The 24,327-nt window shown below is 62.3% G+C and overlaps 2 protein-coding genes across 4 annotated transcripts in view; one reads left to right on the top strand and one right to left on the bottom strand.

Moving 5' to 3' along the window:
• LSP1 (lymphocyte specific protein 1) overlaps positions 1-24,001 on the top strand; it is a 40,613-nt gene extending 16,612 nt beyond the window's left edge. For 2 of the 3 annotated variants that reach the window (XM_063636072.1, XM_055272183.2), the window contains 10 exons: positions 11,752-11,889; positions 13,139-13,303; positions 15,076-15,217; positions 15,596-15,688; positions 15,944-15,987; positions 16,164-16,245; positions 18,400-18,534; positions 18,910-18,987; positions 19,147-19,249; positions 23,503-24,001. In XM_063636072.1, the coding sequence (XP_063492142.1) occupies positions 11,752-11,889; positions 13,139-13,303; positions 15,076-15,217; positions 15,596-15,688; positions 15,944-15,987; positions 16,164-16,245; positions 18,400-18,534; positions 18,910-18,987; positions 19,147-19,236 (967 nt within the window). In that variant the 3' untranslated portion in view covers positions 19,237-19,249; positions 23,503-24,001. Of the gene's footprint in view, positions 1-11,751; positions 11,890-13,138; positions 13,304-15,075; positions 15,218-15,595; positions 15,689-15,943; positions 15,988-16,163; positions 16,246-18,399; positions 18,535-18,909; positions 18,988-19,146 lie in introns of all 3 variants that reach the window. The other variant, XM_063636074.1, reaches the window with a different exon arrangement.
• PRR33 (proline rich 33) lies at positions 20,789-22,319 on the bottom strand. The gene has a single exon (XM_055272172.2). The coding sequence runs from the start codon at positions 22,317-22,319 to the stop codon at positions 20,904-20,906; it is 1,416 nt and encodes a 471-aa protein (XP_055128147.1). The 3' UTR covers positions 20,789-20,903.
• Positions 24,002-24,327: the final 326 nt, after the last annotated feature.

Here is a 24,327-nt window from a genome sequence, read left to right as displayed (position 1 = left end):
TGAGCCCAGGGACTCTGCATATAGCCCCATAACACCATTTTCTCCAGGTCTGCTGTTCCCAGACCCTGCCAGAATGCGGCTTCTGGCTGGCAGGGTTGGGCCCTGGGCTGACCTCCCCACAACTCCTCCCTGCCAAGTCTGCCCTTCCAGGCACCTGGGAGTCTGCCGTGTGCCTCCTGCCTGCCCCTGGGCAACTCGGGGCTCTCCCAGGGCCAGCTCGGGCAAGGCCAGTGTTAGGGATGGTCAGGGGACCTCAAGAGGACCTCAGCCCACTCAACTCCAGACGTCACCCAGACTCAGCCACCAGCCTGGTCCTGCCACCTGTGGGGTCCTGGCTTTGTGAGAGGGCACCAGGCCGGCTGAGAGTGCCTTGTAGCCTGGCCCGGAGTGAAGAGGGGGGCTGGGGATCAGCCTGGCAGACGTCCTTATCAAGCACTGAGGTCCCTGGAGCCCCGTGCCCACCCTTAGCCACGGCTCTTTGGGCAGTGTGAGCCCCTCCATTCCCTCCATCTCGGGCACACATCTGCCCACAGATGTACAGATGTGGCAGCCACGCCGTGCTTGGCTCTCCCCAGGGCTCTAAGGCCCCTCAGGCAGGGACCCACGCTGAGCAGCCTGGTCCAGGGACCTCTGGGGCTCCTGATGTGGCCAGTGGGACAGGAATGGGCTGGCAGCCTGCTGGGCTGGCCCTGAGGGGGCTGGGGGAAGCCAGGCCTCCAACCACAGTGTCCAAAAGGGTGTGGCTGCCTTGGGCCCATCCAGGCCCGAGATCCTGAGGGTGGGGTAGCCCCCGCCCTGGCAGGGCTGGAAGTCGGTCTTCGGACAGAGCCCGTCCTGCCCAGAAGACCAAGCGAGCCAGCAGTAGAGGTGCAGGGACCGAGTGGCCCAGCCCCCTGGGCAGGGTGTCAGGGCCAGAGCCCAGAGGACTGCGGTTCAGGCTTCAGTCCCAGCCGGCGAACCAGAGCTGGGCAGAGCGGCCAGCAAGCGGCAGCCAGGGTGCCCTGGGCACTCGACCCCCAGATGCCCCTGCTGGAGCCATAAAGGGAAGGCACCCTGAGGCCAGAGGGAGCATGGCCCGGGGACTGAGCATCCGGCTCAGAGCGGCTCGGCAGAGGTTGGTGGACTGGGGTTAACCACAGAGGTCTCTAGAGGGCAGGCAGGAGCCGCTGCAAGTGGGAGCTTGTGGGAGAGAAGCCCTTGGGTGACCCCTGGATGGTGTGGGGACCATTAGGGAGAAGGGTGAGGGGCTCTGGTCCCCACCCCAGGCTCCAAGTGGGCTGAGACCCGGGAGGCATGAGCATGGCCGTGAGGGTCAGCTGCTGCCCGTGACGGGTTGGGGAGGTATTGGTGAGAGCCGAGGTGGTGCTTGTGGAGGTGAGATAGAGGGCCAGGCCTGGCCAGCAATGCTGGGAGGGGGACAACCCTGTGCCTGGGGTTGTCAGGGTCTCTCGACGAGAACAAACCCTACCTGGGGAGAAGTGACAGAGAAAAGAAAGAAAGAGCGAAGGCACGAGACAGAAATGAGAGAAAGGGAGGGAAAAATGAGGAGAGGGAGGGCGAGAGCAGGGGCTGCCTTGAAGGAGGAGGAAGAGGGGAGCAGAAGCGGGTGCGGGATGGCGGCAGGATGGGAAGGGCAGAGGGAGAGGCTGAGGTGCGAATGGAAGCTGCGTGAGGGTCCTGGGCACTGCCCCTTGCCGCCGATCCCAGGTGTGGGAGGAGGGGTCTCTCCCACATGGGCTGCACCTAGCAGGTGCCCGGGGCAGGAGGCTGCAGAGCCGCTGTCTCACACAGCTCCTTGGTGCTCCAAAGATGGGCGGTAGGAGGAAGATCAAAGAAGTGAGCAATGGACGCTGGAGGAAAGCAGTGAGGCCAGGCGAGGGCTGGCGAGCTTGCCAAGGAGAGGACGGGCGAGGAAAATGGGGCGCCCAACAGAGGAGGGAGTGTGGGGGAGGGCTGGTTTTCCCTGGGACTGAGCAATGAATTTCTGCGCCCGGACTGGGACCCCCTGGGTCAGGACCGTCCACTCACATTCAGGGGCAGCACCTCTTCTGGCCTCTGCCCCTGCCTGGTCTTCCCTACACCCGGTTCTTGGGGGTTGAGGGGTTGGAGCCCCAGGCACGTCATCAGCTCCCTGCGACCACTGCGTGAGATGTGAGATGTGCACCTCGCAGCCTCTGTTTGTGCTTCTGTCATGGGGATGATAGGACTGCGCCCCTGGCAGCCATTGTGAGGACAGAGGTGCTGGCTGCACTGATGCTCACTGTGCCTCTTTAAACGGGGATGTCTGGGCCTCAGGTGCAGAGGACCAAGGCAGGTCCACTTGACCTCAGCCATGAGGACATCCCAAGGCCATGTGAGTCTCCCACAGCCCACTGAAGCTGGTCCTTCGTACCCCATTTTGCAAATAGGAAAGCTGAGGCTCAGGGAGGCTCCAAAGCTTACCCCCGTCCTGGGGGTTGGCAGGGGGTGTCCACAGCACCAGGGGACATACACCAGGGAGCCTCCTGGGAAAGTAGGGCCGGCCCAGGGTCAGACTCTTTTCTGCTCTGCGATGTCTCCCCTGCACCCCCAGGGATGATGAGTCTGGGAGGGGCTGGTCAGCCATGAAAGCTTCGGGGAGGGGCCGGTGGCCAGGCCGGGAACCCCAGAGCTCCACAGGCAGACGTGGTGTGGGGGCGTCAGGAAGAGGTCCTGGCGGCTGGGTGCTACGGTAGGAAGATCCCGGTGCTGTGGGAGTGGAACAGGTGGTCGAATGCCAGGCTGGCTTGGCCCTTCTCTCTGGGTGCCAGCTGTTGCTCCCACCCAGGTGGGCACCACGTCTGAATAATGTATGAAGCCTCTGGTTGCGTGGAGGATGGCAGTGCTTCGGGCAGCATCTGTGGGCAGAGGGATGTGAGGTACATCTGGGCACGGCTAGCTGGGAAGGAAAGAGGATGGCAGAGCCTCAAGTCGTTGCCAGGGACTGGTCGCGTGTCCCGGAACGTGCCAAAAGCCTGCCTCGTGAGTACGGCGAGAACTCTGCCAGGGCAGTCCCAGCTGGCCCAGGCGCCGCAGCGCTCCCAAGGGCCGTCGAGCAAAGGCGGGAGGAGCAGCCAGGCTGTCGGTGGACCTGTAGGTATCAGGGCTCCTTGGTCCCCTCCTGCGGGAAGCAGGCACCGAGTGGGGCTGCATGTAGATGCATGCGAGGGTGAGAGCTGCGGCGGAGGACGCTGATGCATGCGAGGGGGAGAGCTGCGGCGGAGGACGCTGATGCATGCGAGGGTGAGAGCTGCGGCGGAGGACGCTGATGCATGCGAGGGTGAGAGCTGCGGCGGAGGACGCTGATGCATGCGAGGGTGAGAGCTGCGGCGGAGGACGCTGATCGCCGAGTGCAGGCAAGGGCCCCAGAAAGGTCCCGCGGGTCGCCTCACTCGTGGCACGGGCCCGGCAGCGTTGTGGTCAGTGACACGGAGGAGGACAGAAAGCCATACGCACAGCACGCAGAACAGGAGGAGGGGGGAAGAAAGAACAGGCACAGCCGCAGCCACGCCGGGATGCAACAGGCAGGGCCACCCACGAGCAGGGCGGGGCCCTAACCTCCGACCTAGGCTGGTTGCGGCAGATGGGGGCAGAGATGTGAAATAGCTGCAGAGCGGGACAAGGGTGCTGCCGGCACAGGGCTGACCACGGAGCGCATCAAAAAAGGTAGGGCACCCAGCACACGGGAGGTGATGGGCTGGTCAGCGGGACATCAAGCCGGTTCTGGACGCTGCTCTGAGGATGGTCCCTGACCCAGCCTCTGAGGACCAGTGGGAAGCCAGGGGTAGAGGGGTTGGGGGAAACAAGCCTCCATTTTCCAGTCTCAGCAGGGGACCAAGGCTTGCAGCTCTGCGGAGGCCACACCATGAGGCTTCCAGGGTCATAGATGCCCTTTGGTCAGCGCTGTCTGCCGCTGCATGGGCACCCCTCCTGTTGGGTGTCTGGGTAGACTTCGGGGTCTGTCCAGCTGGCTTGGGCACCTTTGGGATTGGGTGTGTGTGGTGGGCAGGCCTGGGCTGCAGTCATCCTGGCACGCACTGGTAGAGTTGGGGTCTGTCCGGCTGGCGTGGGCACCTTTGGGACTGGGTGTTTGTGGCGGGCAGGCCTGGGCTGCAGTCACCTCGGCCCATGCTGGTAGAGTTGGGGTCTGTCCGGCTGGCGTGGGCACCTTTGGGACGGGGTGTGTGTGGCGGGCAGGCCTGGGCTGCAGTCACCCTGGCACGTGCTGGTAGAGTTGGGGTCTGTCCGGCTGGCGTGGGAACCTTTGGGACGGGGTGTGTGTGGCGGGCAGGCCTGGGTTGCAGTCACCCTGGCACTCGCTGGTAGAGTTGGGGTCTGTCCGGCTGGTGTGGGCACCTTTGGGATGGGGGGTGTGTGGCGGGCAGGCCTGGGCTGCAGTCACCCTGGCACTCGCTGGTAGAGTTGGGGTCTGTCCGGCTGGCTTGGCACCTTTGGGACACAGTGTGTGTGGCGGGCAGGCCTGGGCTGCAGTTACCCTGGCGCACGCTGGTAGAGTTGGGGCCTGTCTGGCTGGAGTGGGCACCTTTGGGACACAATGTGCGTGGCGGGCAGGCCTGAGCTGCAGTCACTCTGGCGCACGCTGGTAGAGTTGGGGTCTCTCCGGCTGGTGTGGGCACTTTTGGGAGGGGGTGTGTGTGGCGGGCAGGCCTGGGCTGCAGTCACTCTGGCGCGCGCTGGTAGAGTTGGGGTCTGTCCGGCTGGTGTGGGCACCTTTGGGATGGGGGGTGTGTGGCGGGCAGGCCTGGGCTGCAGTCACCCCAGCCCGTGCTGGTAGAATTGGGGTCTGTCCAGCTGGCGTGGGCACCTTTGGGACAGGGGGTGTGTGGTGGGCAGGCCTGGGCTGCAGTCACCCTGGCCCGCACTCAGCCTAGTCCTGGCATCACCACTCTGGGGCGAAGTTGAGGCAGGAGCTCAGGGCCCTCATGCAGCACTGGGTGGGTCATGAAGCTTAGGGGGCTTCAGCAACGGAGGAGGCGACCCCATCCCATCCCAAGTTGGACAGCAGTCCCAGCGGTGGTGGGTGGGGGGATAGGGGGAAGTAGGTTTGGATTGGGTGGGTAAGGAACCCAGAGGAACAGACCCCTCCCTGTGCGCCTCTCCCCAGAGGTGGAGGCAGGGAGAGGTGGAGGCAGGGAGAGGTGGAGGCAGGGAGAGGTGGAGGCAGGGAGAGGTGGAGGCAGGGAGAGGTGGAGGCAGGGAGAGGTGGAGGCAGGGGGCAGAGACACGGACAAGCCTCAGGTCGTCAGGAGGTGGGGGCTGGCATCTGGGATACGGGGAGGATGGGGAGAGGGGAGGGCTGTGTGGGTGGGGGGTGGCTCTGTCTCCCCTTGGCTGTGCCTCCCTGGGGACCGCTAGACATACTCATGGCCACTGCACCCCTTCCTCCCTGCCATGACCCTGCCCACTGCAGCGACCTCAAGGCTCAGAGCAGGCACAAGAGCCCCTCCTTTGAGAGACTTCCTGCCAGCTCCCCTCTGTGCTTCTCGATCCACATCATGGGTCAGCGCTGGTTTCGTGGCAACTGCTAAGATTTGTAAGGGCAGGGAGGAGAGCTCACTTCTCCGTCTTTGGGTCCCTAACACCTGACAAAATAAACTGCTGGCTAAGGAAAGATGGAGGGAGGGAGGGAGGGAGGGAGGAAGGAGGGGAGGAAAGGAGGGAAGGATAGAGGGAGGAGGGAATGAGGGAAGAAGAAGGGAGGATGGAGAAGGGAGGAAGAGAAGGAGGGAAGGAGCAGGAGAAGAATGGAGGGAGGAGGGAGGAGGGAGGAACTGGACTGAGGCTATGGCTGTGGAAGAATCATGCCCTGGGCCACCCCAGGCAGGCTGAGAAGAAAAAGTCGGAACCGAGTATGGGCTAGCCTGGTGGTTGTGGGGCAGGAAGTAGCCATCAGGGTGGCAGCCAGAAGAGCAGGGAGCCCTGCAGAGGAGGGAGGCTGGGGACAGTGGGGGCAGTGTCGGGGTGAGGATCTGGTCTCCCGATACCCCTTCCCGGGGGCGAGACCTCAGGCCCAGGCTCCAGTCCCCAGCTGTGAAATGGGTGAGAACTGAGGGTGGCTGAGGCTCGGGGTTGTTCAGGGCGGGGTGGGCTCTGGACCCAGCAGGCCCGGCACCCAGGCCAGGGCTGCAGGGGAGGCCAGGTGGGGCGAAGGCCAAGAAGGGGCCGGGGCTGGTCAGGAAGGGCTCCTGGTGACCAGAGCACTTTGCCTGAGCCAGCATGGGAGAGAGGTGGGCTGGATGAGCCAGGGAGGCGCCGGGAGGGGCCTTGGCAGAGGCGACCCCCTCCATCAGCCCCCAGGCCACTGAACCCTGGGTAGTGAGAACTGGCAGGGGAGGCTGCAGGCGGAGGAGTGGAGGCTCCTTGGCTTTGGGGACTCTGAGTAGAAGCATCTAGGGGGTCCCTCAAGAGGCCCCCAAATGCTGCCCCATGGTGAGAAAACAAGGAGATGCCCGGCAGGGACCCCCGCCCCCCCAGGTTACAAAGGGCTGCCACTGTGAGAAGGCAATGCTGCCGGCTGGGGCTGGGCTTTCTACTTCACCAAGCCTCTTCCCACCCAAAGGGCCCAGACAAGGGCAGCTGCCACCCCGAGCGGGCACAGCACCTCCTCCCTGTGTGATGGGGTGGGGCCCACAGTCTCCATTCTCGAGGCCTCCCTGGGCTGACCCTGGGTCCCAGCTTGGCCATGGGGGCTTCGGCATGTAGAGCCCATGGGGGGCAGAGCCTCCCGCCCCCACCGGCTTCTGGCTCTCTATGTCGCCCCCAGCATTGGGCTGGTGCCTTGGAGGGAGGCTCCGCCCTCCCCTACATCAACCCACTGAGTTCTGTCTTCCCAGGGTTGTGAGGGAAGCCAGCTCTGCAGGCCGATGTCCAAGTCCAGGCGCCGCCTCCTCTGGGGAGACTTCCAGACCTGATCTGTGCAGCAGAGGCCCAGAAGGACCTGGGTGTGGGGATCCTAGCGGGAGGCAGGGGACCCAGCACGTGCAGAGAGGGTCCCAGTGCTTCCTCCTGAGTGAGGGTCACCCATCTGGCTCCGGCCACACAGAGCCACTCCCTCTAAGCACTCCTGCTCTCTGCCTTCCTGCGTTAGCTCTTGCCTGCACCCAGCCCAGCAAACCTCTGCTCATCTTTCAGACCCAAGTTCAAGGCCTCCTTCCGCTCCGGGCGGCTCATCACCTGGCCTCCCCAGGCAGAGAGGCTAGGGTCCTGCTCACTGGGGCGTCTCCCTTGCCCACTGGCATGGGACTACAAGGAAAGGGGTTGACCCCCACCCTCCCCTGCCATGCCCAGAAGGGTGCAGACATAACTGGGAAGGTGCTAGAGGCCCCGGGGGGAGGCTGGGCCAGCACCAAGCATTGGGGGGCAGGTTCCCGTCTCTACACCCCAGCCCCAGGCGGACGGCGCGTGCCCCTCCCGCTGTCCCACCTGTCACCCACCTACTGGCCCCGGGCTGTCTCTGCTCCTGGCTCCTCTCCCAGCTGCGTCCCCAGCTGCCTCTCCAGGGAGGAGTGACAGCTGGCCTGTGCCACACCCTCGAGCCCCTCCCTGGACTACCTCCTCCCTGGGGCAGGACCCCTGCGTGTGGCACAACCAAGGGGCCCGCTGATGGGGGCTCATGTAAGCAGTGCCCCAGCTGTGGGTGTGGGTGCTGCCAGCTGCCACCGCCTTTGCCCTGACTTCCCAGATAGACCCCGACCCACACTCTGAAGCTGTATCATGAACGCTGTGGCGGGCGGCTGGCGGGGAGCGGGGTTGCTGTCCCACTACCCTCTGGAAGCCTCAGCCATGGGGGGCCCCTGTGGGCACTTTTCCCGGCACACGGTGCTGTGTCTCTCCACTCTTGGGCTCTGCAGTGACTTGAGGGGTCAAGTCTATGACCCCAGGGGAGGCTGGGCTCATGAGGGGACCAGAGACCTCAGTGCTGTGCAGGGAGCCCCGAACCACCCTGGTGGGAGGCCCAGCCCAACTCCCCAGGCCTTCTGCCAGCTCCCTGTGGCGTCCAGGGGACCTGTGGTCAGGCCTGGAGGAGAAGCTCCCCCTCCCCTTGACATCCTCCCTGCAGCCCGTGCTCTTCACCAGAGCCTCCTCACTCCCCAGGACCCCAGAGAGGACCGACCCTCTCCAGCCGACCTCTGGGCTCAGGACAGCCGGGTGGGGCAGCCACAGGAGCTGCCTGCAGGGGGCAGAGTCGGGACGGGGACCGAGCCGGACACCCATTCTGGAAGTGTCTGCAGGGGGAGGATGGCGGTGGGTAGCTGGGAGTGCTGGGCTGAGGATGGGCGTTGTCAGGCCCTCAGTGGGGACTGGGAGGTAGAGGTGGGGGGGTCTGTGGAGGAAGGAGGAGAAGAGCCAGTGTCCCAAGTCGGGGGTGGTTGGCAGTGGACGAGGCCGGCAGGAACAGACCTGAGCTTGGGGAGCTCCACTCAGAACGAAACATCTGTCAGGGTTCTGTGCATACTGGTGTCCCTGGCTGGGGGCCAGGACCCGAAGTGGAGCCTGGGACTGTGAGGGTGCGGGGGTGTGCTGGGGTGGGAGGTGGAAGGAGCCCCTCCACCGCCTGGCCCCTTGGGCTGAACCTTGGGCTTCGGAGCCAGAACAGACACAGGAAATCGCCTAATTGCATTTGCGCAGGAACACCAAATCCCTCGCAGCTGCACGGGGCTGAGCCAGGGCCACGGGCGGGGTCGGCCATCCCAGAGTCCTGACAGCTCCGCGGTGCATGCCAAGGGGCCTGGGCCGCTGGCCGGGGGGCGCCTTTCCCAGGCCAGAGGCCCCCACCCCACCCCAGGAGAGCTGCCCCCCTTTCAGTTCCCAGAACGGAGCCCAGCTGTGGAATAGTGAGGGGGTGAGGTCATGGGGAGGGGGCCCGCATGACTCATATCCTGGGGTAGGGGAAAGGGAGGAGACGGAGAAGGGGCCCAGAGGCCTCCACGTCCTCAGCTCTGCTGGGTCAGAGGCCAGGGGCCGGCGGGGCTTCTCCCCAGCACTGGGTTTTGGGGGAGACACCAGGAGATGCTTACTCTGCACCCCCACTCTGTCCCCCAGGCCCCTAGCCAGGGAGAGCTCAGTCAGAGTGATCCTCCAGCGGCCCAGCTCTGCAGGGATGATGTTCCCAGAGTACACACCTGGGCCTCGTGCCAGGGCCGGCACCGCCGTTGTCGGGGCAATGGCAAGGCAAACAGTCAATGTTTGCCTCACTAAAATGAGGCTGCGGCACCCTGAAGGGATCCCTGGAGGGGGACGTGGTCCCCTTGTTCCCAAGCCTGTCTGCACATGCACGTGGATGTCAAGGGTTCCCGTGTGTGAGCACGTGCATACTTGTATGTGCATGGGGTGCGGGCATGTGTGCCTGTGTGGCTGGAGCATGGGCTCGTGGAGAACGTGTGTGAGTTGGGTGCGCACCTGCGTGTGCCCCAGGCCTAGGGAGTCCCGCGCCTGGCCGTACTCCGTGTGTTGGGCATGAGCTGTGAGCAGAGTGAGGGCCTTTGTGGGGCTGTTGGGGCCCGGACTCTTTGCCCATACGGGTGGACCTGAGGAAACGTGTGCACGTGAGCTTCTGGGGTCTCTGTGCCAGTGTGTGCTTCCAAGCCCCGCCTCCTCTATGGCTTGGTGGAGGGGGTCTGTGGAGCTGGAGTGAGGGGTCTGTGGAGCTGGAGTGAGGGCCCTGGACCCATTGGAAGCCCAGGTCCAAGGAGGAGCTTGGGCTCCATCTCATGCCCCAGGCCCAGGGACACACACCCCAGCTGAGACCTTGCTCACATGGAGGGACTGGGACATGGGAACACCGGGAGCAACATGGCCAGGCTTCCCCTCCGTGGAACCCCTCCACCTCCTCAACACTCTGCCCCAGCTCTGCACCGCCCTCCGTTTGGAGGGGCTGGGGCGTGAGTGGGGGCGTGAGTGAGCACGAGGGCCCCTGCGCCCCAGGCTCTGCCTCCCCAGGTGGAACGAGGCCCAGCAGCCCCCAGCCACGCGGAGGCCGGCAGAAGCGGGAAGCTGGGCCTCATCTGCCCAGATGATGGGAGCCAGGTGTGGGGAATTAAGTGGCTTCCTCGGGGGCCTGGAGTTGAAGGCACTTCTGAGGAGCAGGACAGGCAGGCGGATTCGGGGGTGTGGGGGGCGGGGTGCACAGGCGGCTGGGTTTGCGTGGCTGGAGTCCCCTGTGGCTTCGGTGGGGGGAGTGGGCCTTGAACTCGGGCCTGTGGAAGGGCCTGGCTTTTGTCTGAGAGGCTTAGGGGAGACCTAGGAGAGATTAGATCACGTGCTGGCAGGGCTGTCTGGCCAGGGGACTGGGGCCCAGTGGGGATCAGGCTGCAGGGTCAGGCAGCGGCCACTGGCCAGGAAGAACTGAGACCCCGGCGGGGAGACCCCAGCCCTGCTCCCTGCTCTGGCCCGGGCTCCCTCCCTGGGTCTGGGATAATAAGCCCTGTAGGAGCATAGAGACCCTGGACCCCCCTCTCAGGCTCTAGGAGGGTGATGGGAGGCAGGGCCGTGACAGCTGAGGCAGTGGTGTCTGCAGGACCCGGACCATATGAGAGCTGCTGGGCTGGGGCTCTGATGCCCAGGTCCAGGCCAGCCTGTGTCTACCTCTGTCCCCGAGGGAGGCGTGTGGGACCCCAAAAAGCCATGGTTTCAGGCTCTGAGAGCAGAAGCACTCCCTTACCTCAGTTTCCCCATTTTTGAAATGGCTCAATCGGCTGGGTGCGGTGGCTCATCCCTGTAATCCTAGCACTTTGGGAGGCCGAGGCGGGTGGATCACCTGAGGTTGGGAGTTCGGGACCAGCCTGACCAACATGGAGAAACCCTGTCTCTACTAAAAAATACACAATTAGCCGGGCATGATGGCACATGCCTGTAATCCCAGCTACTCAGGAGGCTGAGGCAGGAGAATCGCTTGAACCCAGGAGGCGGAGGTTGCCGTGAGCCGAGATCACACCATTGCACTCCAGCCTGGACAAGAGCGAAACTCCGTCTCAAACAAACAAACAAAAGAAACAGTTCAGAGAGACTCTGTAGAGGGCTCTGAAATAAGGATGGGGTGGGGTTGGGTGAGCCAATCCTGTAAGGTGCCCCCAGCTATGGGGTTAGGCCCAGGCAGGAGCCCATGGGTCTGCGGGGCTTCTGTGAGTGGGGCTGGTGGTGGGACAGGAGGTGTCCTGCCTGGACATGCTCAGGCCCTCCTTTTCTCAGCCTTGGACCTCATGCGGGGTCCCCTTTCCCCAACACGCCCTGCCTTTGGGGTGCAGGAGGGAGCATTCGCAGGTGGGGTGGAGGTGCTGCCTGGCGGTGCGCTGCGGCCAGTCTCCCTGGACTCCAGTATCTTCCTGGGCCCTCCAGGGTCTAGGTCCTGGTTCTACTTAGGGAGGGAGGCAGGCTGGGAGAGGGGGTTAGAGGGTCTTTTGTCCTGTTCTTGAGTTTCTTCAGGCTTGAATGGGCCTTGGAGTCCCACCTTCATCCCCACAGGGCACAGGTGTGCCCAGATCCTCACAGGGCCCCAGGACCCTCGCCTGGGCCAGAGGGCACCTCAAGAGCACGTGGGCAGCCTCTCTTTAAAGATGGACGAGGTGAGGCCTGAGGGCGGGCCTGGGACTGCCCTCGTGGACAGGGCTGCCTGCACCGTGTGGCCCCAGCAAGGCCTGTGTAGATGGGAGGAATGGGTGCAAAACAGCACCTGTGTCGGCCGTGGCGTGACTCTCCCTCTCTGTCCCCCACCAGGCCCACTGCTCAGTGGAGCGTGGAGGACAAGGAGGAGGCCGTCCGCGAGCAATGCCAGCATGAGAGAGACAGGCAGCTTCCGGCCCAGGACGAGGACGGAGGCGACCATGTCCCCAAGAGGCCGGAGCAGGAGATGCTGTGAGCAGCCCCCTACCACATGCCTGGGCTCTAGCCCCTATCCGTGTACCCTGGGGCGTGGGCAGAGGGGGAGGTCAAGGGCCTGGGCTTGGGGGTTCCAGTGCGGGATGAGAGCGAGGAAAGGCCCCCAGGAGCAGGCGCGGGAGTGGGTGAGTGCTCCTGGGGGCGAGGGTGGCCACAGCCCTGGATGAGGGTCTGCCAATACCTGGCTGCCTCGTGGGCGCTGACCCAGGCTCTGTGCCCGTGCCCTGGCCCTTGCTCGGACCGCCTCTGACCCCAGCCACGAAGCCTGGCCCGAGCTCCCCACCGAACTCCCCCGCCAGTGACTCACAGAGCCACGTCCAACTTGGCGGCCAGGCTGGCTGGCTTCCTCCTTGGGCCCAGGAGGCCTCCGCGGCTGGGCTGGGCTGTTTTTCCAATAATGCTTCCCTTCCTCCTGGCCTCTTTTGTTCCATTTTCTCCAAGTCAGCAGCCTTGGGCAGAGTGGGGTTCAGCGGTCACCATAGTCAGGCCCTTGGCCACCCCCACCAAGGGCCCCAGCTATCCAGGGGCTCCCCGTGCCACATGGGAGGCCTGAGAATTCAGGGCTTAGGAGGACCTCATGTAAGGTCCTCATGTGGGGACCAGGGCAGCACTTGGGGAGCCCCGGGATGATGGGGGAGGCACAGCCCTGCCCTAGGGAGCCCCAGACTGATGGGGGAAGCACAGCCCTGCTCTTAGGGAGCCACAGGCTGATGGGGGAGGCCTAGCCCTGCCATAGCGAGTCCCAGAGTGACGGGGGAGGCACAGCCCTGCCCTAGCGAGTCCCAGGGTGACGGGGGAGGCACAGCCCTGCTCTTAGGGAGCCACAGGCTGACAGGGGAGGCACAGCCCTGCCCTCAGGGAGCCCTACACTGATGGAAGAGGCACAGCCTTACCCTCAGGGAGCCCCAGACTGATGGGGGAGGCATAGCCCTGCCCTCGGGTAGCCCCAGACTGATGGAGGAGGCATAGCCCTGCTGAGCCTCAAGGAGTCCTGGACTGACAGAGGAAGCACAGTTCTCAGGCTGCCCCAGAACTGACGGGGGAGGCACAGCCCTGCCCTCAGGGATTCTGACCACAGGAGACACAGCCCAGGGCCAGCTCTGTGGCAGACAGGGTCTCCCACACTTAGAGCCCAGGGCCTGAGCGGGCGCCGTGAGGTGAGTGTGGGTCCTGGGCAGAGGAGGCAGCAGCCGCCCAGTCCTAAGCTCCCCGCTGCTACCCTCAGCCTCAGCCTGAAGCCCTCGGAGGCCCCTGAACTGGATGAGGACGAGGGCTTTGGCGACTGGTCCCAGAGGCCAGAGCAGCGGCAGCAGCACGAGGAGGCGCAGGGTGCCTCGGACAGCGGAGAGCCCCCCCGGTGCAGGAGTCCTGAGGGGGAGCAAGAGGACAGGTGAGTGAGGGCCTCGAGGGCAGGCGCTGGGCAGAGTGGGGCTCCCTCTGGACCTTCGAGCCTCAAGGGCAGGCGCTGGGCAGAGTGGGGCACAGCGGAGCTCCCTTCAGGCCCTCAACCTGCGCCTGAGCAGCCACCCCATCCTCCCCTTTCCAAGCAGCCCCTGAAATGCCCCCATGGCCAGGAAAGGGGGAGAAAGGAGGGAAGGGAGGAAGAGGGCGAGACAGCATGGTGGCCGGCGAGGGGCCGCGAGGAAACCTCATTCTGGGGCTCCCCAGGGCCCCTGGGCCCCATCCAGGCAGCTGCGAGGCCGGGCCGGGTGCTGCCACATCAGCACACAGCTGCGGCCGCTTCCGTAATGGAGGCTGAGAGCCCGCCGCCGCCCCTTCCTCCCTTGGGGCTGGCTGATCTCCATTCCCACGGAGGGGAGCAGGTATTTCCAGATGTGCACGCCGGAGAGTCGGCTGGGAGGACGCACTTTCCAGATGTGGGGATGTGTGTGCCTGTCTCAACCCCAACAGGCCCAACAGGGGCTGCTCCCGAGCCCCACCTCACTACCCCTGCTCAGAGTCCTTGCTGCTCTGTCATCTGTGGCCATGATGGGGCTGACCCCACCCCGGGCCATCTGGGACCCCATCCCTGCTCAGGACCCCCTTGCCTTGAGTGGAACCAGAGCTCATGGCTGGGCTGACAGTTCTCCCTGGTCAGGGTTCTTCCTGGCCCCTCTGAGGCCCTAAACCAGCCTGGAGCTCTAGGGACCAGTGTTGCTGAGCGACGCTCCCTTGTCCTCCTACAACCAGGCTCCCACTCCCCAAGAGCCACTGGTCCTGGCCTGGCGCAGTGCCCACTGCCCCCCTCCCCAGGCCTCAGTTTCCCCCTACGCGCTTGGGAGTCAGCGGCCTTACTTTTCTGAGATGGGGCAGCTCCCTTCTCCCTAGCCTCAGGCCTAGGCGGGCAAGGCTGCTCCCACCAGCAGGGGGCGCTTTGACTCTTCCGTGGAGCCCAGCTCTGCGGCTGCCACCCCACCCTCTGCACCTGCCTGGCTGCACAGACCTGCTCCTGAATGGCCCCTCTGTGTGGCTGCTGCTGGCTCAGACCCCTGCCCACTTTGGGCGGGTGGGTCTGGGTCTTGGCTGGCACGCACACCCAGGGGCCTGAAATCATGGAAAATTCGAGAATTTCCCATCTTCTTCTCCAGGTTCAGTCCTGCTCAAATGCAGAGCCGCTGGAAGATGCCAGCTGGCTGGCCTCCCTTCCCCCGCAGCCGGCAGCCCCTTGGCCCTGCTCCTCAGTGACCTGGCCCCTACCCCTGCCTAGCCCTCCAAATGACCCAGCCTCCAGTCCCCCAAACACCCAAGGGCCCCCACAGGGAGCAGAGCAGGAGTGGTGGCCCCGGCAGCCCGGCCCCGCGGGGACCCCGCCAGACCAACTGGGTGGGCGAGCAGCTGCCAAGCTGAGGCCCAGCCAGAAAGCTGGGGGTTGAACCCAGCCTCAGTGCCTGAGGGACCCTCAGTCTGTACAGCCCTGCCTCGCTGGGACTGGGCAGTTCCCCAAGGGCCTCAGGCCCTGACACAGGGGCCCAAGAAGACTGCACTGGCTCTGAGGCCACTGGACCTTCTCTCCCAATGGGCTTGGGTCTCAGATCCCTTGGCACTCAAGTAGCCTGACTACCTTCACTTTGCAGATGGGGAAACTGAGGCTTGGAAAAAGGAAGGGGTCAACCAAGCAATCCAATGGCCCTAGAACGGCTTTGCCTCCCTTTCCACCCACAGGCCCAGCCTGCATGCCTGCGAAAAGGAGAACAGTGACGAAGTCCACCTGGAGGAGTTGAGTCTGAGCAAGGAGGGGCCAGACCCAGAGGACACTGTCCAGGACAACCTGGGGGCTGCAGGGGCTGAGGAGGAACAGGAGGAGGTGATGGCTCCACCTCAGAGGGTCTGGGTGTACCCCCACCCCAGGGAAGAGTCTGCCTTTGCTGTCTGCATTACTCTGTGGGCCCTGTGGGTCTAGCCCAGAGTGGGTCAGCCCCCCACACCCCTAGACCTTGCAGCCCCTTCTGGGCCCACATTCTCAGAGAGGGCGAGGCTCAGTGATCCTCTTGCAAGATCCGGAGTCATTTCCCCAGACTCCTCAGTCCCTCCCGACCAGCTCCAGAACTGGCGCACGTCAGGGCCACAGAGAACCTGGGGCTCAGGGAGGGGCAGCATTTTTTCCCACAAGTGCTGGGCAGGGCAGGAGGAGTACAAGCAGGGGGTCACCTGGGATGTCTGTTTTTGTTTTTTTTTTTTCTAGCACCAGAAATGTCAGCAGCCTAGGACACCCAGCCCCTTGGTCTTGGAGGGGACCATCGAACAGAGCTCGCCTCCCCTGAGCCCTACCACCAAAGTAGGTCAAGCTGCAAAGCCTGCCATCTTCTCACCTCTCCCGGACTCATACCCAAAAGGTCAATCCCACATGCCAGCCACAGGAAGACGAGGCCCAGGCCTGGCTTTTGTCTGCTATCCCCCCATTGCCCGGTGCTCAGCAAACCCCCGTGATAAAAGGGTTGGGGGTTGGATTAGTGGATGGAGTAGCTGGGGAGATGGAAGGTGGGCTTTACCTCGGCTGCTGCAGGCCTGTGTCTCTCTCCACCCTCTGCAGCTCATCGACAGGACCGAGTCCCTAAACCGCTCCATAGAGAAGAGGTCTGTCTGTCTGTCCGTCTGCTTTCTGGGCTCAGATCTTAGGTTTCCCCAAGAGGGGGTTTAAGGGAGTCACAGGGTAGAGATCTGGAGACCGAGGGGGGCTCTGGGAGAGGCTTGGGCAGGTTGGGAGAAGCCTTGTGGGAGACATGGGGCCTGACACATCTTCTACCCTCCAGTAACAGTGTGAAGAAATCGCAGCCAGACTTGCCCATCTCCAAGATTGACCAGTGGCTGGAACAATACACCCAGGCCATTGAGGTATGACCTGGCTCCCCCCTGCTGTCAGGTCCCTCCTGCATCCTGGCACCATTCCTTAATCCAATCAATGCCCTTCCTTCCAATCAATGCCGCCTTATTCAATGAACACCCTATCCAACCAATGCTTCTCTATCCAATCAGTGCCCCTCTACCCAATCAATGCCCCTCTCTCTAATCAATGTCCCTCCATGTAATCAATGCCCCTCCTTTCAATCAATGCTACTCCATCCAACCAATAATCTCCCATCCTATCAATGCTCCTGCATCCAATTAATGTTCCTTTATACAACCAATACTCCTGCAACCAACACTCCTCCAATTATTCAGTGTTCCTCCATTCAATCAATGCCCCCATCGGAACAATACTCCACCATCCAATCAATGCTCTTTCATCCTATCAATGCTCCTCTATCCAGCCAATATTCCTCCAGTCAATCAATGCCCCTTTATCCAACCAGTACTCCTTAATCCAATCAATGCCCCTCCATCCAATCAAGATTCCTCCATCCATCCAATACTACTCCATCCAATCAGTGCCTCTGCATCCAGCCAATGCCCCTCCATCCAATCAATGTCCCTCCCATCCAATCAATTCTCCTCCATCCATCAATGCTTCTCCATCTGACCAATACCCTCCATCCAACCAATACTCATCTATCCAATTAATGGCTCACCATGTAACCAATGCCAATCCCACATGCCAGCCCCTCCATTCAATCAGTACCTCTCCATCCAATCATCCAATACTCCTCCATCCAGTCAATGTCCCTGCATCCAACCAATATTCCTTCATCCACCAACTCCCTTCAATCCAACCAATACGCCTTCATCCAATCAATACCCCTATTCATTCAGTGCTCCTCCATTCAATCAACTCCCCTCCAGCCAACCAAAACAACTTCATCCAATCAATGCCCCTCCATCCAATAATGCCTTGCATCCAATCAATGGCCTTCTATCCTATCAGTTTCCCTCCATCCAACCAAAATAGTTTCACCCAATCAATGCCTCTGCTTCCAATCAATGCCCTTCTATTCAACCAATACTTCTTTATCTAATCAGGACATCCCCGTCTAACCAGTATCCTTCCATCCAACCAATACTCCTCTAGTAAATCAGCGCCCCTCCATCTACCCAGTACCCCTCCATCCACACAGTACTCACTTATCCAACAAGCACTCCTCTATCTTACCAGTATTCCTCCGTCCAATCAGTGCTCTTCTGTGCAATTAATGCCCCTCCATCCATACATTACTCCTTCACCCAATCAATGCCCTTCTATTCAACCAATACTTCTGATTTCAATTAATCCCCCTTCAACAAACCAATACTCCTCCATCCAACCAGTACTCCTCCATGCAATCAATGTTCCTCTATCCAACCAACATCTTTCTATCAAACCAATATTCCTCCATCCAATTAATGCCTCTCCATCCAACAAGTACTCCTCCATCCTATCAATGCTCCTGTATCCTATCAATATTCTTCCATCCAAGCAATACTTCCCCATCCAATCAATACTTCATTCATTCACTGCTCCTCCATCCAGTCAATACCTTTCCATCCTACCAGTGCCCCTCCATCCAACCAATACTCCTTTATCTGATCAATGTCGTTGCATGCAATCAATGCCCCTTCATTGAACCAATATGGCTCTATCCAACCAATACTACTCCATTCAATCAATGCCCCTCCATCTAACAAATACTCCCTCATATAATCAGTACCCCTCCATCCAATCAATATTCCTTCATCTATCAACACCTTTCTATACAACCAATACTCCTCCATCTAATCAATGCTACTCCATCCAACCAATACTCTGCAATTTAACCACTGTCCCTCCATCCATTCAATGTCCCTCCATCCATCCCGTGGTCCCCTAGCCCTACCCCATGAGCAGCATGGAGGCAGACCCACATCTGTCCTGTGCACCATCATCTCCCTGATGCTCTTGAGGACAGGGAGGTATCTCACAATTGCATCGAATTGAGGAAGGCACATCTTTCCAGTGATCCCCACTCTAGGGCTGAATTGGGAAAGGGCTCCCAGGGAAAACACAAACACAAAGCAGAGGGTTGCCCAGTGTGACCCTCTGATGTGACCACGGCAGCTGTCCACTAAGGTAATCCTGATGCTTTTCCTCCTCTTCAGACCGCTGGCCGGACCCCCAAGCTAGCCCGCCAGGCCTCCATAGAGCTGCCCAGCATGGCCGTGGCCAGTACCAAGAGTCGGTGGGAGACGGGTGAGGTACAGGCTCAGTCTGCGGCCAAGACTCCGTCCTGCAAGGTGAGGTCCCCTCCAGGGGCAAGGCTGGGCTGCAGAGCCAGCACCTGGGAGTTTAGTAGCAGGTCAGGTTTCCTTGTTAAGACAAGCGTGGGACTGTCCGGGATCAATGTGGGCAGACAGAACCCTGAGGTATTGCAGTAGGGTTGGGTTCACCCTTGCTGGTGTAGAAGGCTGTGTTGTCTGAGTGGAAGTGGATGGCACCTTTATTCCTTTCCCTGCCTCTTCCACTGGGATCGCACAGAAAAAGTTTAGGTAGGCAGATCCCAGGCCCCCTGGCCAGGTAAGGTAAGGCAAGGCAGGAGAGAAGGGCCCAGGGCTTCTACTCCCCGAGATCCAGGGGTCTGCCCTTGTGACATACCCTTCTGCTGCCCCCAGGATATTGTGGCTGGAGACATGAGCAAGAAAAGCCTCTGGGAGCAGAAGGGAGGCTCCAAGACCTCATCAACAATTAAGGTACAGCCTAAATGTGGTTGCTGCAGGCAGGGTGGGTGCAGCAGGGTAGGGCAAAGAGGGACTGTCCTCTGTGCATCTGGGAGGGCTTCCCAGAGGCGGAGGCAGCATCATCTCCTTTCTGCTGCTCTCACCTTCACTCTTGGTCTCCATTCCCAACAGAGCACCCCATCTGGGAAGAGGTATAAGTTTGTGGCCACCGGGCATGGGAAATATGAGAAGGTGCTTGTGGAAGGGGGCCCGGCTCCCTAGGCCTCCCATCTCGGTGAGTCCCCGGCAACCCACAGAGCGGGATGAGGTGCACACGCGTGCACTGTGCTGGGAACTTGGCAGCCTGGAGGGCACCTGGAGCCCTGTTGCAGGTTACAAGGGTGGACTCCGAGTTGGCCAGAACCCATATCAGCTCAGTCTCCCAGTCCTGCGCAGAGGCTGCCTCCCTCACCTGACACCAGATTCAAACTCTCTGCTCATTTCACTAGAGTCAGCCCGGCTCAGCCACTGCTCTACTAGGGAAGCTCAAGGCTCCCATCTGGGACTCCCCAAAAGCCCCAGCAGGGCTCGTGAGGGAAGTGAGGGGCAGCCTAGCCACCACAGGGCTAGCACTGAAGGAAGCAGGTGGCATGGAGCCCAGGTTGCCTGACCACCTATATGCTGGGGGTCCGTAGAGGGACAGGAACTTAGGTCCTACTCCCTGTCCCAGCCGAGAGCGATTCAGAGGTCCTGATGCCCTCCCCATCCTATGCTGCAGACAGAGCAGTGCCACTCCTGCCATGGTTAGACACACATTTATTAGTGACCTGGGCCCCAGGCTCCATTTCCAGCACCCATCACACCCCAGGGTGGGGCAGCCGTCCTCCTGCCATCTTTCCCTGCCAAACCCTGACTCTCAAGCAGCTGTGGCAGAGGCTTTTTCTGGTAGCTCTGTGTCCCTCTCCTGTGGTTGACGACCCCCACCAGAGCCTGGCTGACTGCTGACTGGGCCCCTCCACTCTCCCCACCAGAGCCTGGCTGACTGCTGACTGGGCCCCTCCACTCTCCCCACCAGAGCCTGGCTGACTGCTGACTGGGCCCCTCCACTCTCCCCACCAGAGCCACAGCCCCTTCTCGGCCCCGCTTGGCCAAGCTGTTCCCACAGGGTTGGGACTCAGGGCTCCCTCCTCATCCAGCTGTCAAAGCCTGGGCATGGCCAGTGCTGAGACCCTCGCTGTCCCACCAGCGAATCCCTCGAGTTCTGCCCTCTCAGGCTGTCAGCCCAGGTAGGGGAAGCAGAGGTGGGCCGAGAGAGAGGTCACTCTGGGCCCTCCTCCACCCTTGATGAGCCCCTCCCTGCCTGCCCCGAGCACTTGTATTGGTGCCAAGTCCCACGCTGGCTGAGGGCTCCCCGCTGCACCCTAGTCCCAGGGTCTGGCTCTGCTATCAGGAAGCACAGGCAGCAAAACTGCTGACTGCTCCTGACGCCGATGGCCAAGCCAACCTGACCGCACCCATGCCTCAGCAAGCAGAGATCTGCCCCCAAACCTTTGACAGCAAAAGGTGACAGCAAAAGGGAGGAACAATGCAAGGCCCAGGCCCCTGAGGAGCCTGGGCTAGGTCAATAGGTGCAGTCCTCTGCCATCTTACCTAAAGTTTTCATCCCAAGGCCCCCATCCTACATCCCGACACAGATCCCTTCTCTGTTCCCCTCACACCACTGCAGCCCGGGGGCTCCAGCTCATCCTCTCTGCCCTGTCCACCTGACCACCCTCCTGACCACGCAGACTTCCCTCAGCACCCCATGTGCCCTTCCCAGGCTGCCCTGCACCCCATGCCCCTTGGACCCTGGTGCATCTTCATGCAGCAACTGTGGGCCCCCAGCTAGAGCTTCAGCCCCTCTTCTGTCCATTCCATGGTCCTGGGCCCTGGGGGCCATTCCGGCCACTTCACTGGAGCCTCCAACCAGTCGCTGTGCGGTTGAAGTTCTTGGGCTGGGGGTTCAGCTCCAGGATGGAGTGGACTGTGGGAGGGGGCCAGGTGGCCTCCTGCAGCTTCCGGGCGTTGAAGCGAGGCCGGTACAGGAAAGGCAGGCGGGTGAGGCCGGCTGGGGTGTGCTCCCCACTGCTGGGCCCCGCCAGGCGCCCTCGGGCCTCCGCCACTGACATGCGGTACAGCACGGCATCCCACATCCTGGAGGCCCGGGAGGTGGGGGCCCGGGGTACGGCAGGGGCAGGCACCTCCTGCTCTGTGGGGGCGGGCACCTCTGGCTCCAGGCTCTGCCGCGGTCCTGGAGGCTCCGGGGCCTCCTCCAGCAGCTGCTTCTTGAGCCACGTCCAGCCACTGAGCCGGGGCTTGGGCGCAACTTTGGGGACAGGGCATGGGTGAGGGCCTGATGGTGGGGTAGGGGATGAGGCCCAGGCAGGGCTGGACACTTGCTCAGCCTCAGTGGCAGGGCCAGCCATCGGGGGCTCCTCCAGGTGCTCTCTGCTAGGGCCCACGGGGGCCAGGCTGTGCGGTGAGGACTCCAGCGAGCGGCAGGTCGGGGCTATGGGCACCACAACCCTGGCACTAGCCTCTCTGGGCACCAAGGCCTGGAAGCCGGGTGGCGGCCGTGGTACAGGGGGCTCCTCAGGCCAGGGACTGGCAGCCTGGGCTGCGGTGGGCAGCGGGCGGATGTGAGCCACTGGGACCAGGGGCTGGGCCCTGGGGAGACTTGGGGTGGCATCTCCATCCTGGCTGTTGGATCCCCCTTCTGGGGCTGTCCTGGGGGGCTCAGGGGTCCCACTGTGTGGGGACGGTGCTAGCTGGATGTGCACCTGGGTGATGTGGGTGCCCCCAGCCACAGGGGCTGAGACAGGGACGAAGCCCCTGGGGGGCGGGGCAGGTTCTGGGGCCGGGGCTACAACCTGGGGCCCCGTGGCCTTGAATTGAGCAGCTAGAATCCTGCGCTGGGTGAGGCCAATGGAGAATGTGGACTTCTGCAGGGGTGACGCCACATGGTGCGTGATGGGGGTGTGCGGGGAGCGGGGTAGGGCAGCCACCGTGCGGGGAGCCTCGGCGGGGCGTGGGGCTTCAGGAAGGCGTGGGGCTTCGGCGGAGTGCAGGCCCTCAGCAGCGTGCGGGGCTGTGACCTCCTGGTCATGGCTGGCCTCACTCACGGGGGACAGGGAGGTGCGGAAGGCCCTGGGTGGAGTGAGGTGCGTGCCTCCCATCATCTTCTTCCGGGCTGCCTTCCTCAAGAGCTTCTGCAAACGCAAGTTGTCCTTCCCTGGCTTGGGCAGCAGGGGTGGTGGGGGTCCAGGGGTTCCCTGGAGGCTTGGGCCACACACCTCAGGTGCCATCGATGCAGCTGAGATGAGCATGACTGTGTCCTAGGGTGGGAGGGACAGCGGTCAGGCCAGCTCTCCTCCCTCTTGAGGTGGGAGGCCTGTGTCTCCCGTGATCCAGGGAGGACCTGGGGCCAGGGGTGTGGAGGCCTGAGTATCCTGCTTCCTGGGCACCCGGAACCTGCCGGGGGCATCCTGAGCTCAACTGCCCCTTGGGGACTTTGGGGTGGCCCCACCATCACCCTGGTGTAGAAATGAGGGCACAGAGGCCGCATCCTTCCCAGGACAGAGCGAGAACCTGCCTCCAGGGCTCTGTCCTCCATGCCGTCCCAGAACAAAGCAGGCCCCAAGTGCACAGCCTGGGTCAGGCCACAACGCCGGGTGGGCTGGGGTGGGAGACGCGGGTTAGCCCCAAGTGACAGGCATGCCCCTGGCCAGCTGCTAGCCTGGCCCAGGGCTGGAAGAGCAGCTGCCCACAGACACACGAGGGGCGCCCCGTTGTCGCCGGCCCGACCACAGGCGCGTCCGCTGCGAGCCAGTGGTGAGGGGTGGCGGCCAAGAGGCTTGGGAAAGCTGAGGCTGCATCATCAGAGGTAGATCGGCCGGAAGGTGGGAGCAGTTTTCGCTGAGCTATGCTAAATGGGATATTCCCGCAGACCTCCTGTCTGGGGTGGTCCGGCCAAGCCGCCCACCCTGGTTTCTGGGCACCACGTGTTTGCGAGGACATTGACAAATGGCATCTGTCCGAGCCAGAGGCTGTCTGGTTTGGGGAAGGAGGGAGTCCTGGGGGCTGCCGCTGGTGGGGGCTGGCTCTGCCAAGGCAAGAACAGAGCTGCTGGAGGGGTGGGGGCGGAAGGAGCCTGCCTAAGACTTGCTCTCAGCTACCTGCCTCCTCTAGATGACGGGACTGCAGGAACCACGAGAACCCCAGTTCTAGCTCCCGGGATGGGCAGGCTGCTTGGCAGGCAGGCCGCCTTCCCTCCACCTGGAGTCAGGTCTCCAGCCAGAGGTCCTGACCCAGGGCACAAGTGCTCACACTGGGAAGCAGGCCTCTGAGGCAGGACATCTTCTCCTGTGGTGGAGTGGGGGTGTGGGCAGGGCAGGGAGGCCAGCAGAGAGAGGCTCGGGGAGCAGGATCTGTGGGCTTGCAGGAGGCAGGTCTGTGGCCCCTCCCTGGACCCTAGACTAATGCCCCCTGCACCCCATGCCTATGTTCCAGCTTCCTGGGTCTGCAGGTCCAGCTGGGTGGCACCCTCCATGTACCCAGGGGAGATTCCAGCCAGACACCCACCCCCTGGCCCTGGCTAAGAAGTTGCTTCCCGTTGCCAGCATGACCTACCCTCGCCTCTTTGACGCCACCCGCTGCCACCTCCTTTTGCTCCTGGACCCTTTAGCCTCTCTGCCCTTCCACTCTCTGACCACCACCACCACCTCCCCCCCCCACCCCACCCAGCTCTGCTTCTCATTACTTGGGGGAGGAAAGAAACTCCTGATCATTGGCCAAAGGGACTTACCCCTGGAGAGGCCAAGTGCCTTCTAGGAAGTTAGGAGGTTGAAGCACAGCCTGTGCAGAGAGGGCAGGTCACCCCCCAGATCCAAGGGGAAACTGCAGGTCAAGGGCTGATAACGGCAATGCAGGATGCTTGATGCTGCGTCCCCCCTGCACTCTGCTTGCCGCCCCCCACCCCGCCATTTTGTATAATAAAGCTCCCTGTGTATTCTCGTGTGCTGGCTGTCTTGTACTCACGAAGGGGGCAGGGCTGTCCAGGATGGAAAGGTTGGGCCAGTGGCCAGCCCATTCCCACACCGCACAGCATACTGTGGCCTCTGGGTTCAGGCAGTCTGACCTGTCTCATGGCCTTTGCAGTATAAGACTCCAAGACATAAGCTCTCTGGTGGCCTAAGTCAGAGCGCACACAATGGGTGGGGTCTGGGCTTCCTTTTCCAGAATGTCTGTGATATCCCTACCCCCACCATGACTAGCCCAATAGAAACTTCTGTGCCCTGACTGTGCACCCACTGAGGGCAAGATCCACCTTGAGGC

Source organism: Symphalangus syndactylus, chromosome 1 (assembly GCF_028878055.3).
Source record: "Symphalangus syndactylus isolate Jambi chromosome 1, NHGRI_mSymSyn1-v2.1_pri, whole genome shotgun sequence".
NCBI classification, from domain to species: domain Eukaryota; kingdom Metazoa; phylum Chordata; class Mammalia; order Primates; family Hylobatidae; genus Symphalangus; species Symphalangus syndactylus.
Note: the sequence above shows the minus strand (reverse complement) of the source record. Positions and strands in the feature narration are given on the sequence as shown.

Bases quoted from the DNA above. Each gene is read 5' to 3' on its own strand.
- PRR33 (XM_055272172.2), bottom strand. From the start codon at position 22,319: ATGCTCATCTCAGCTGCATCGATGGCACCTGAGGTGTGTGGCCCAAGC.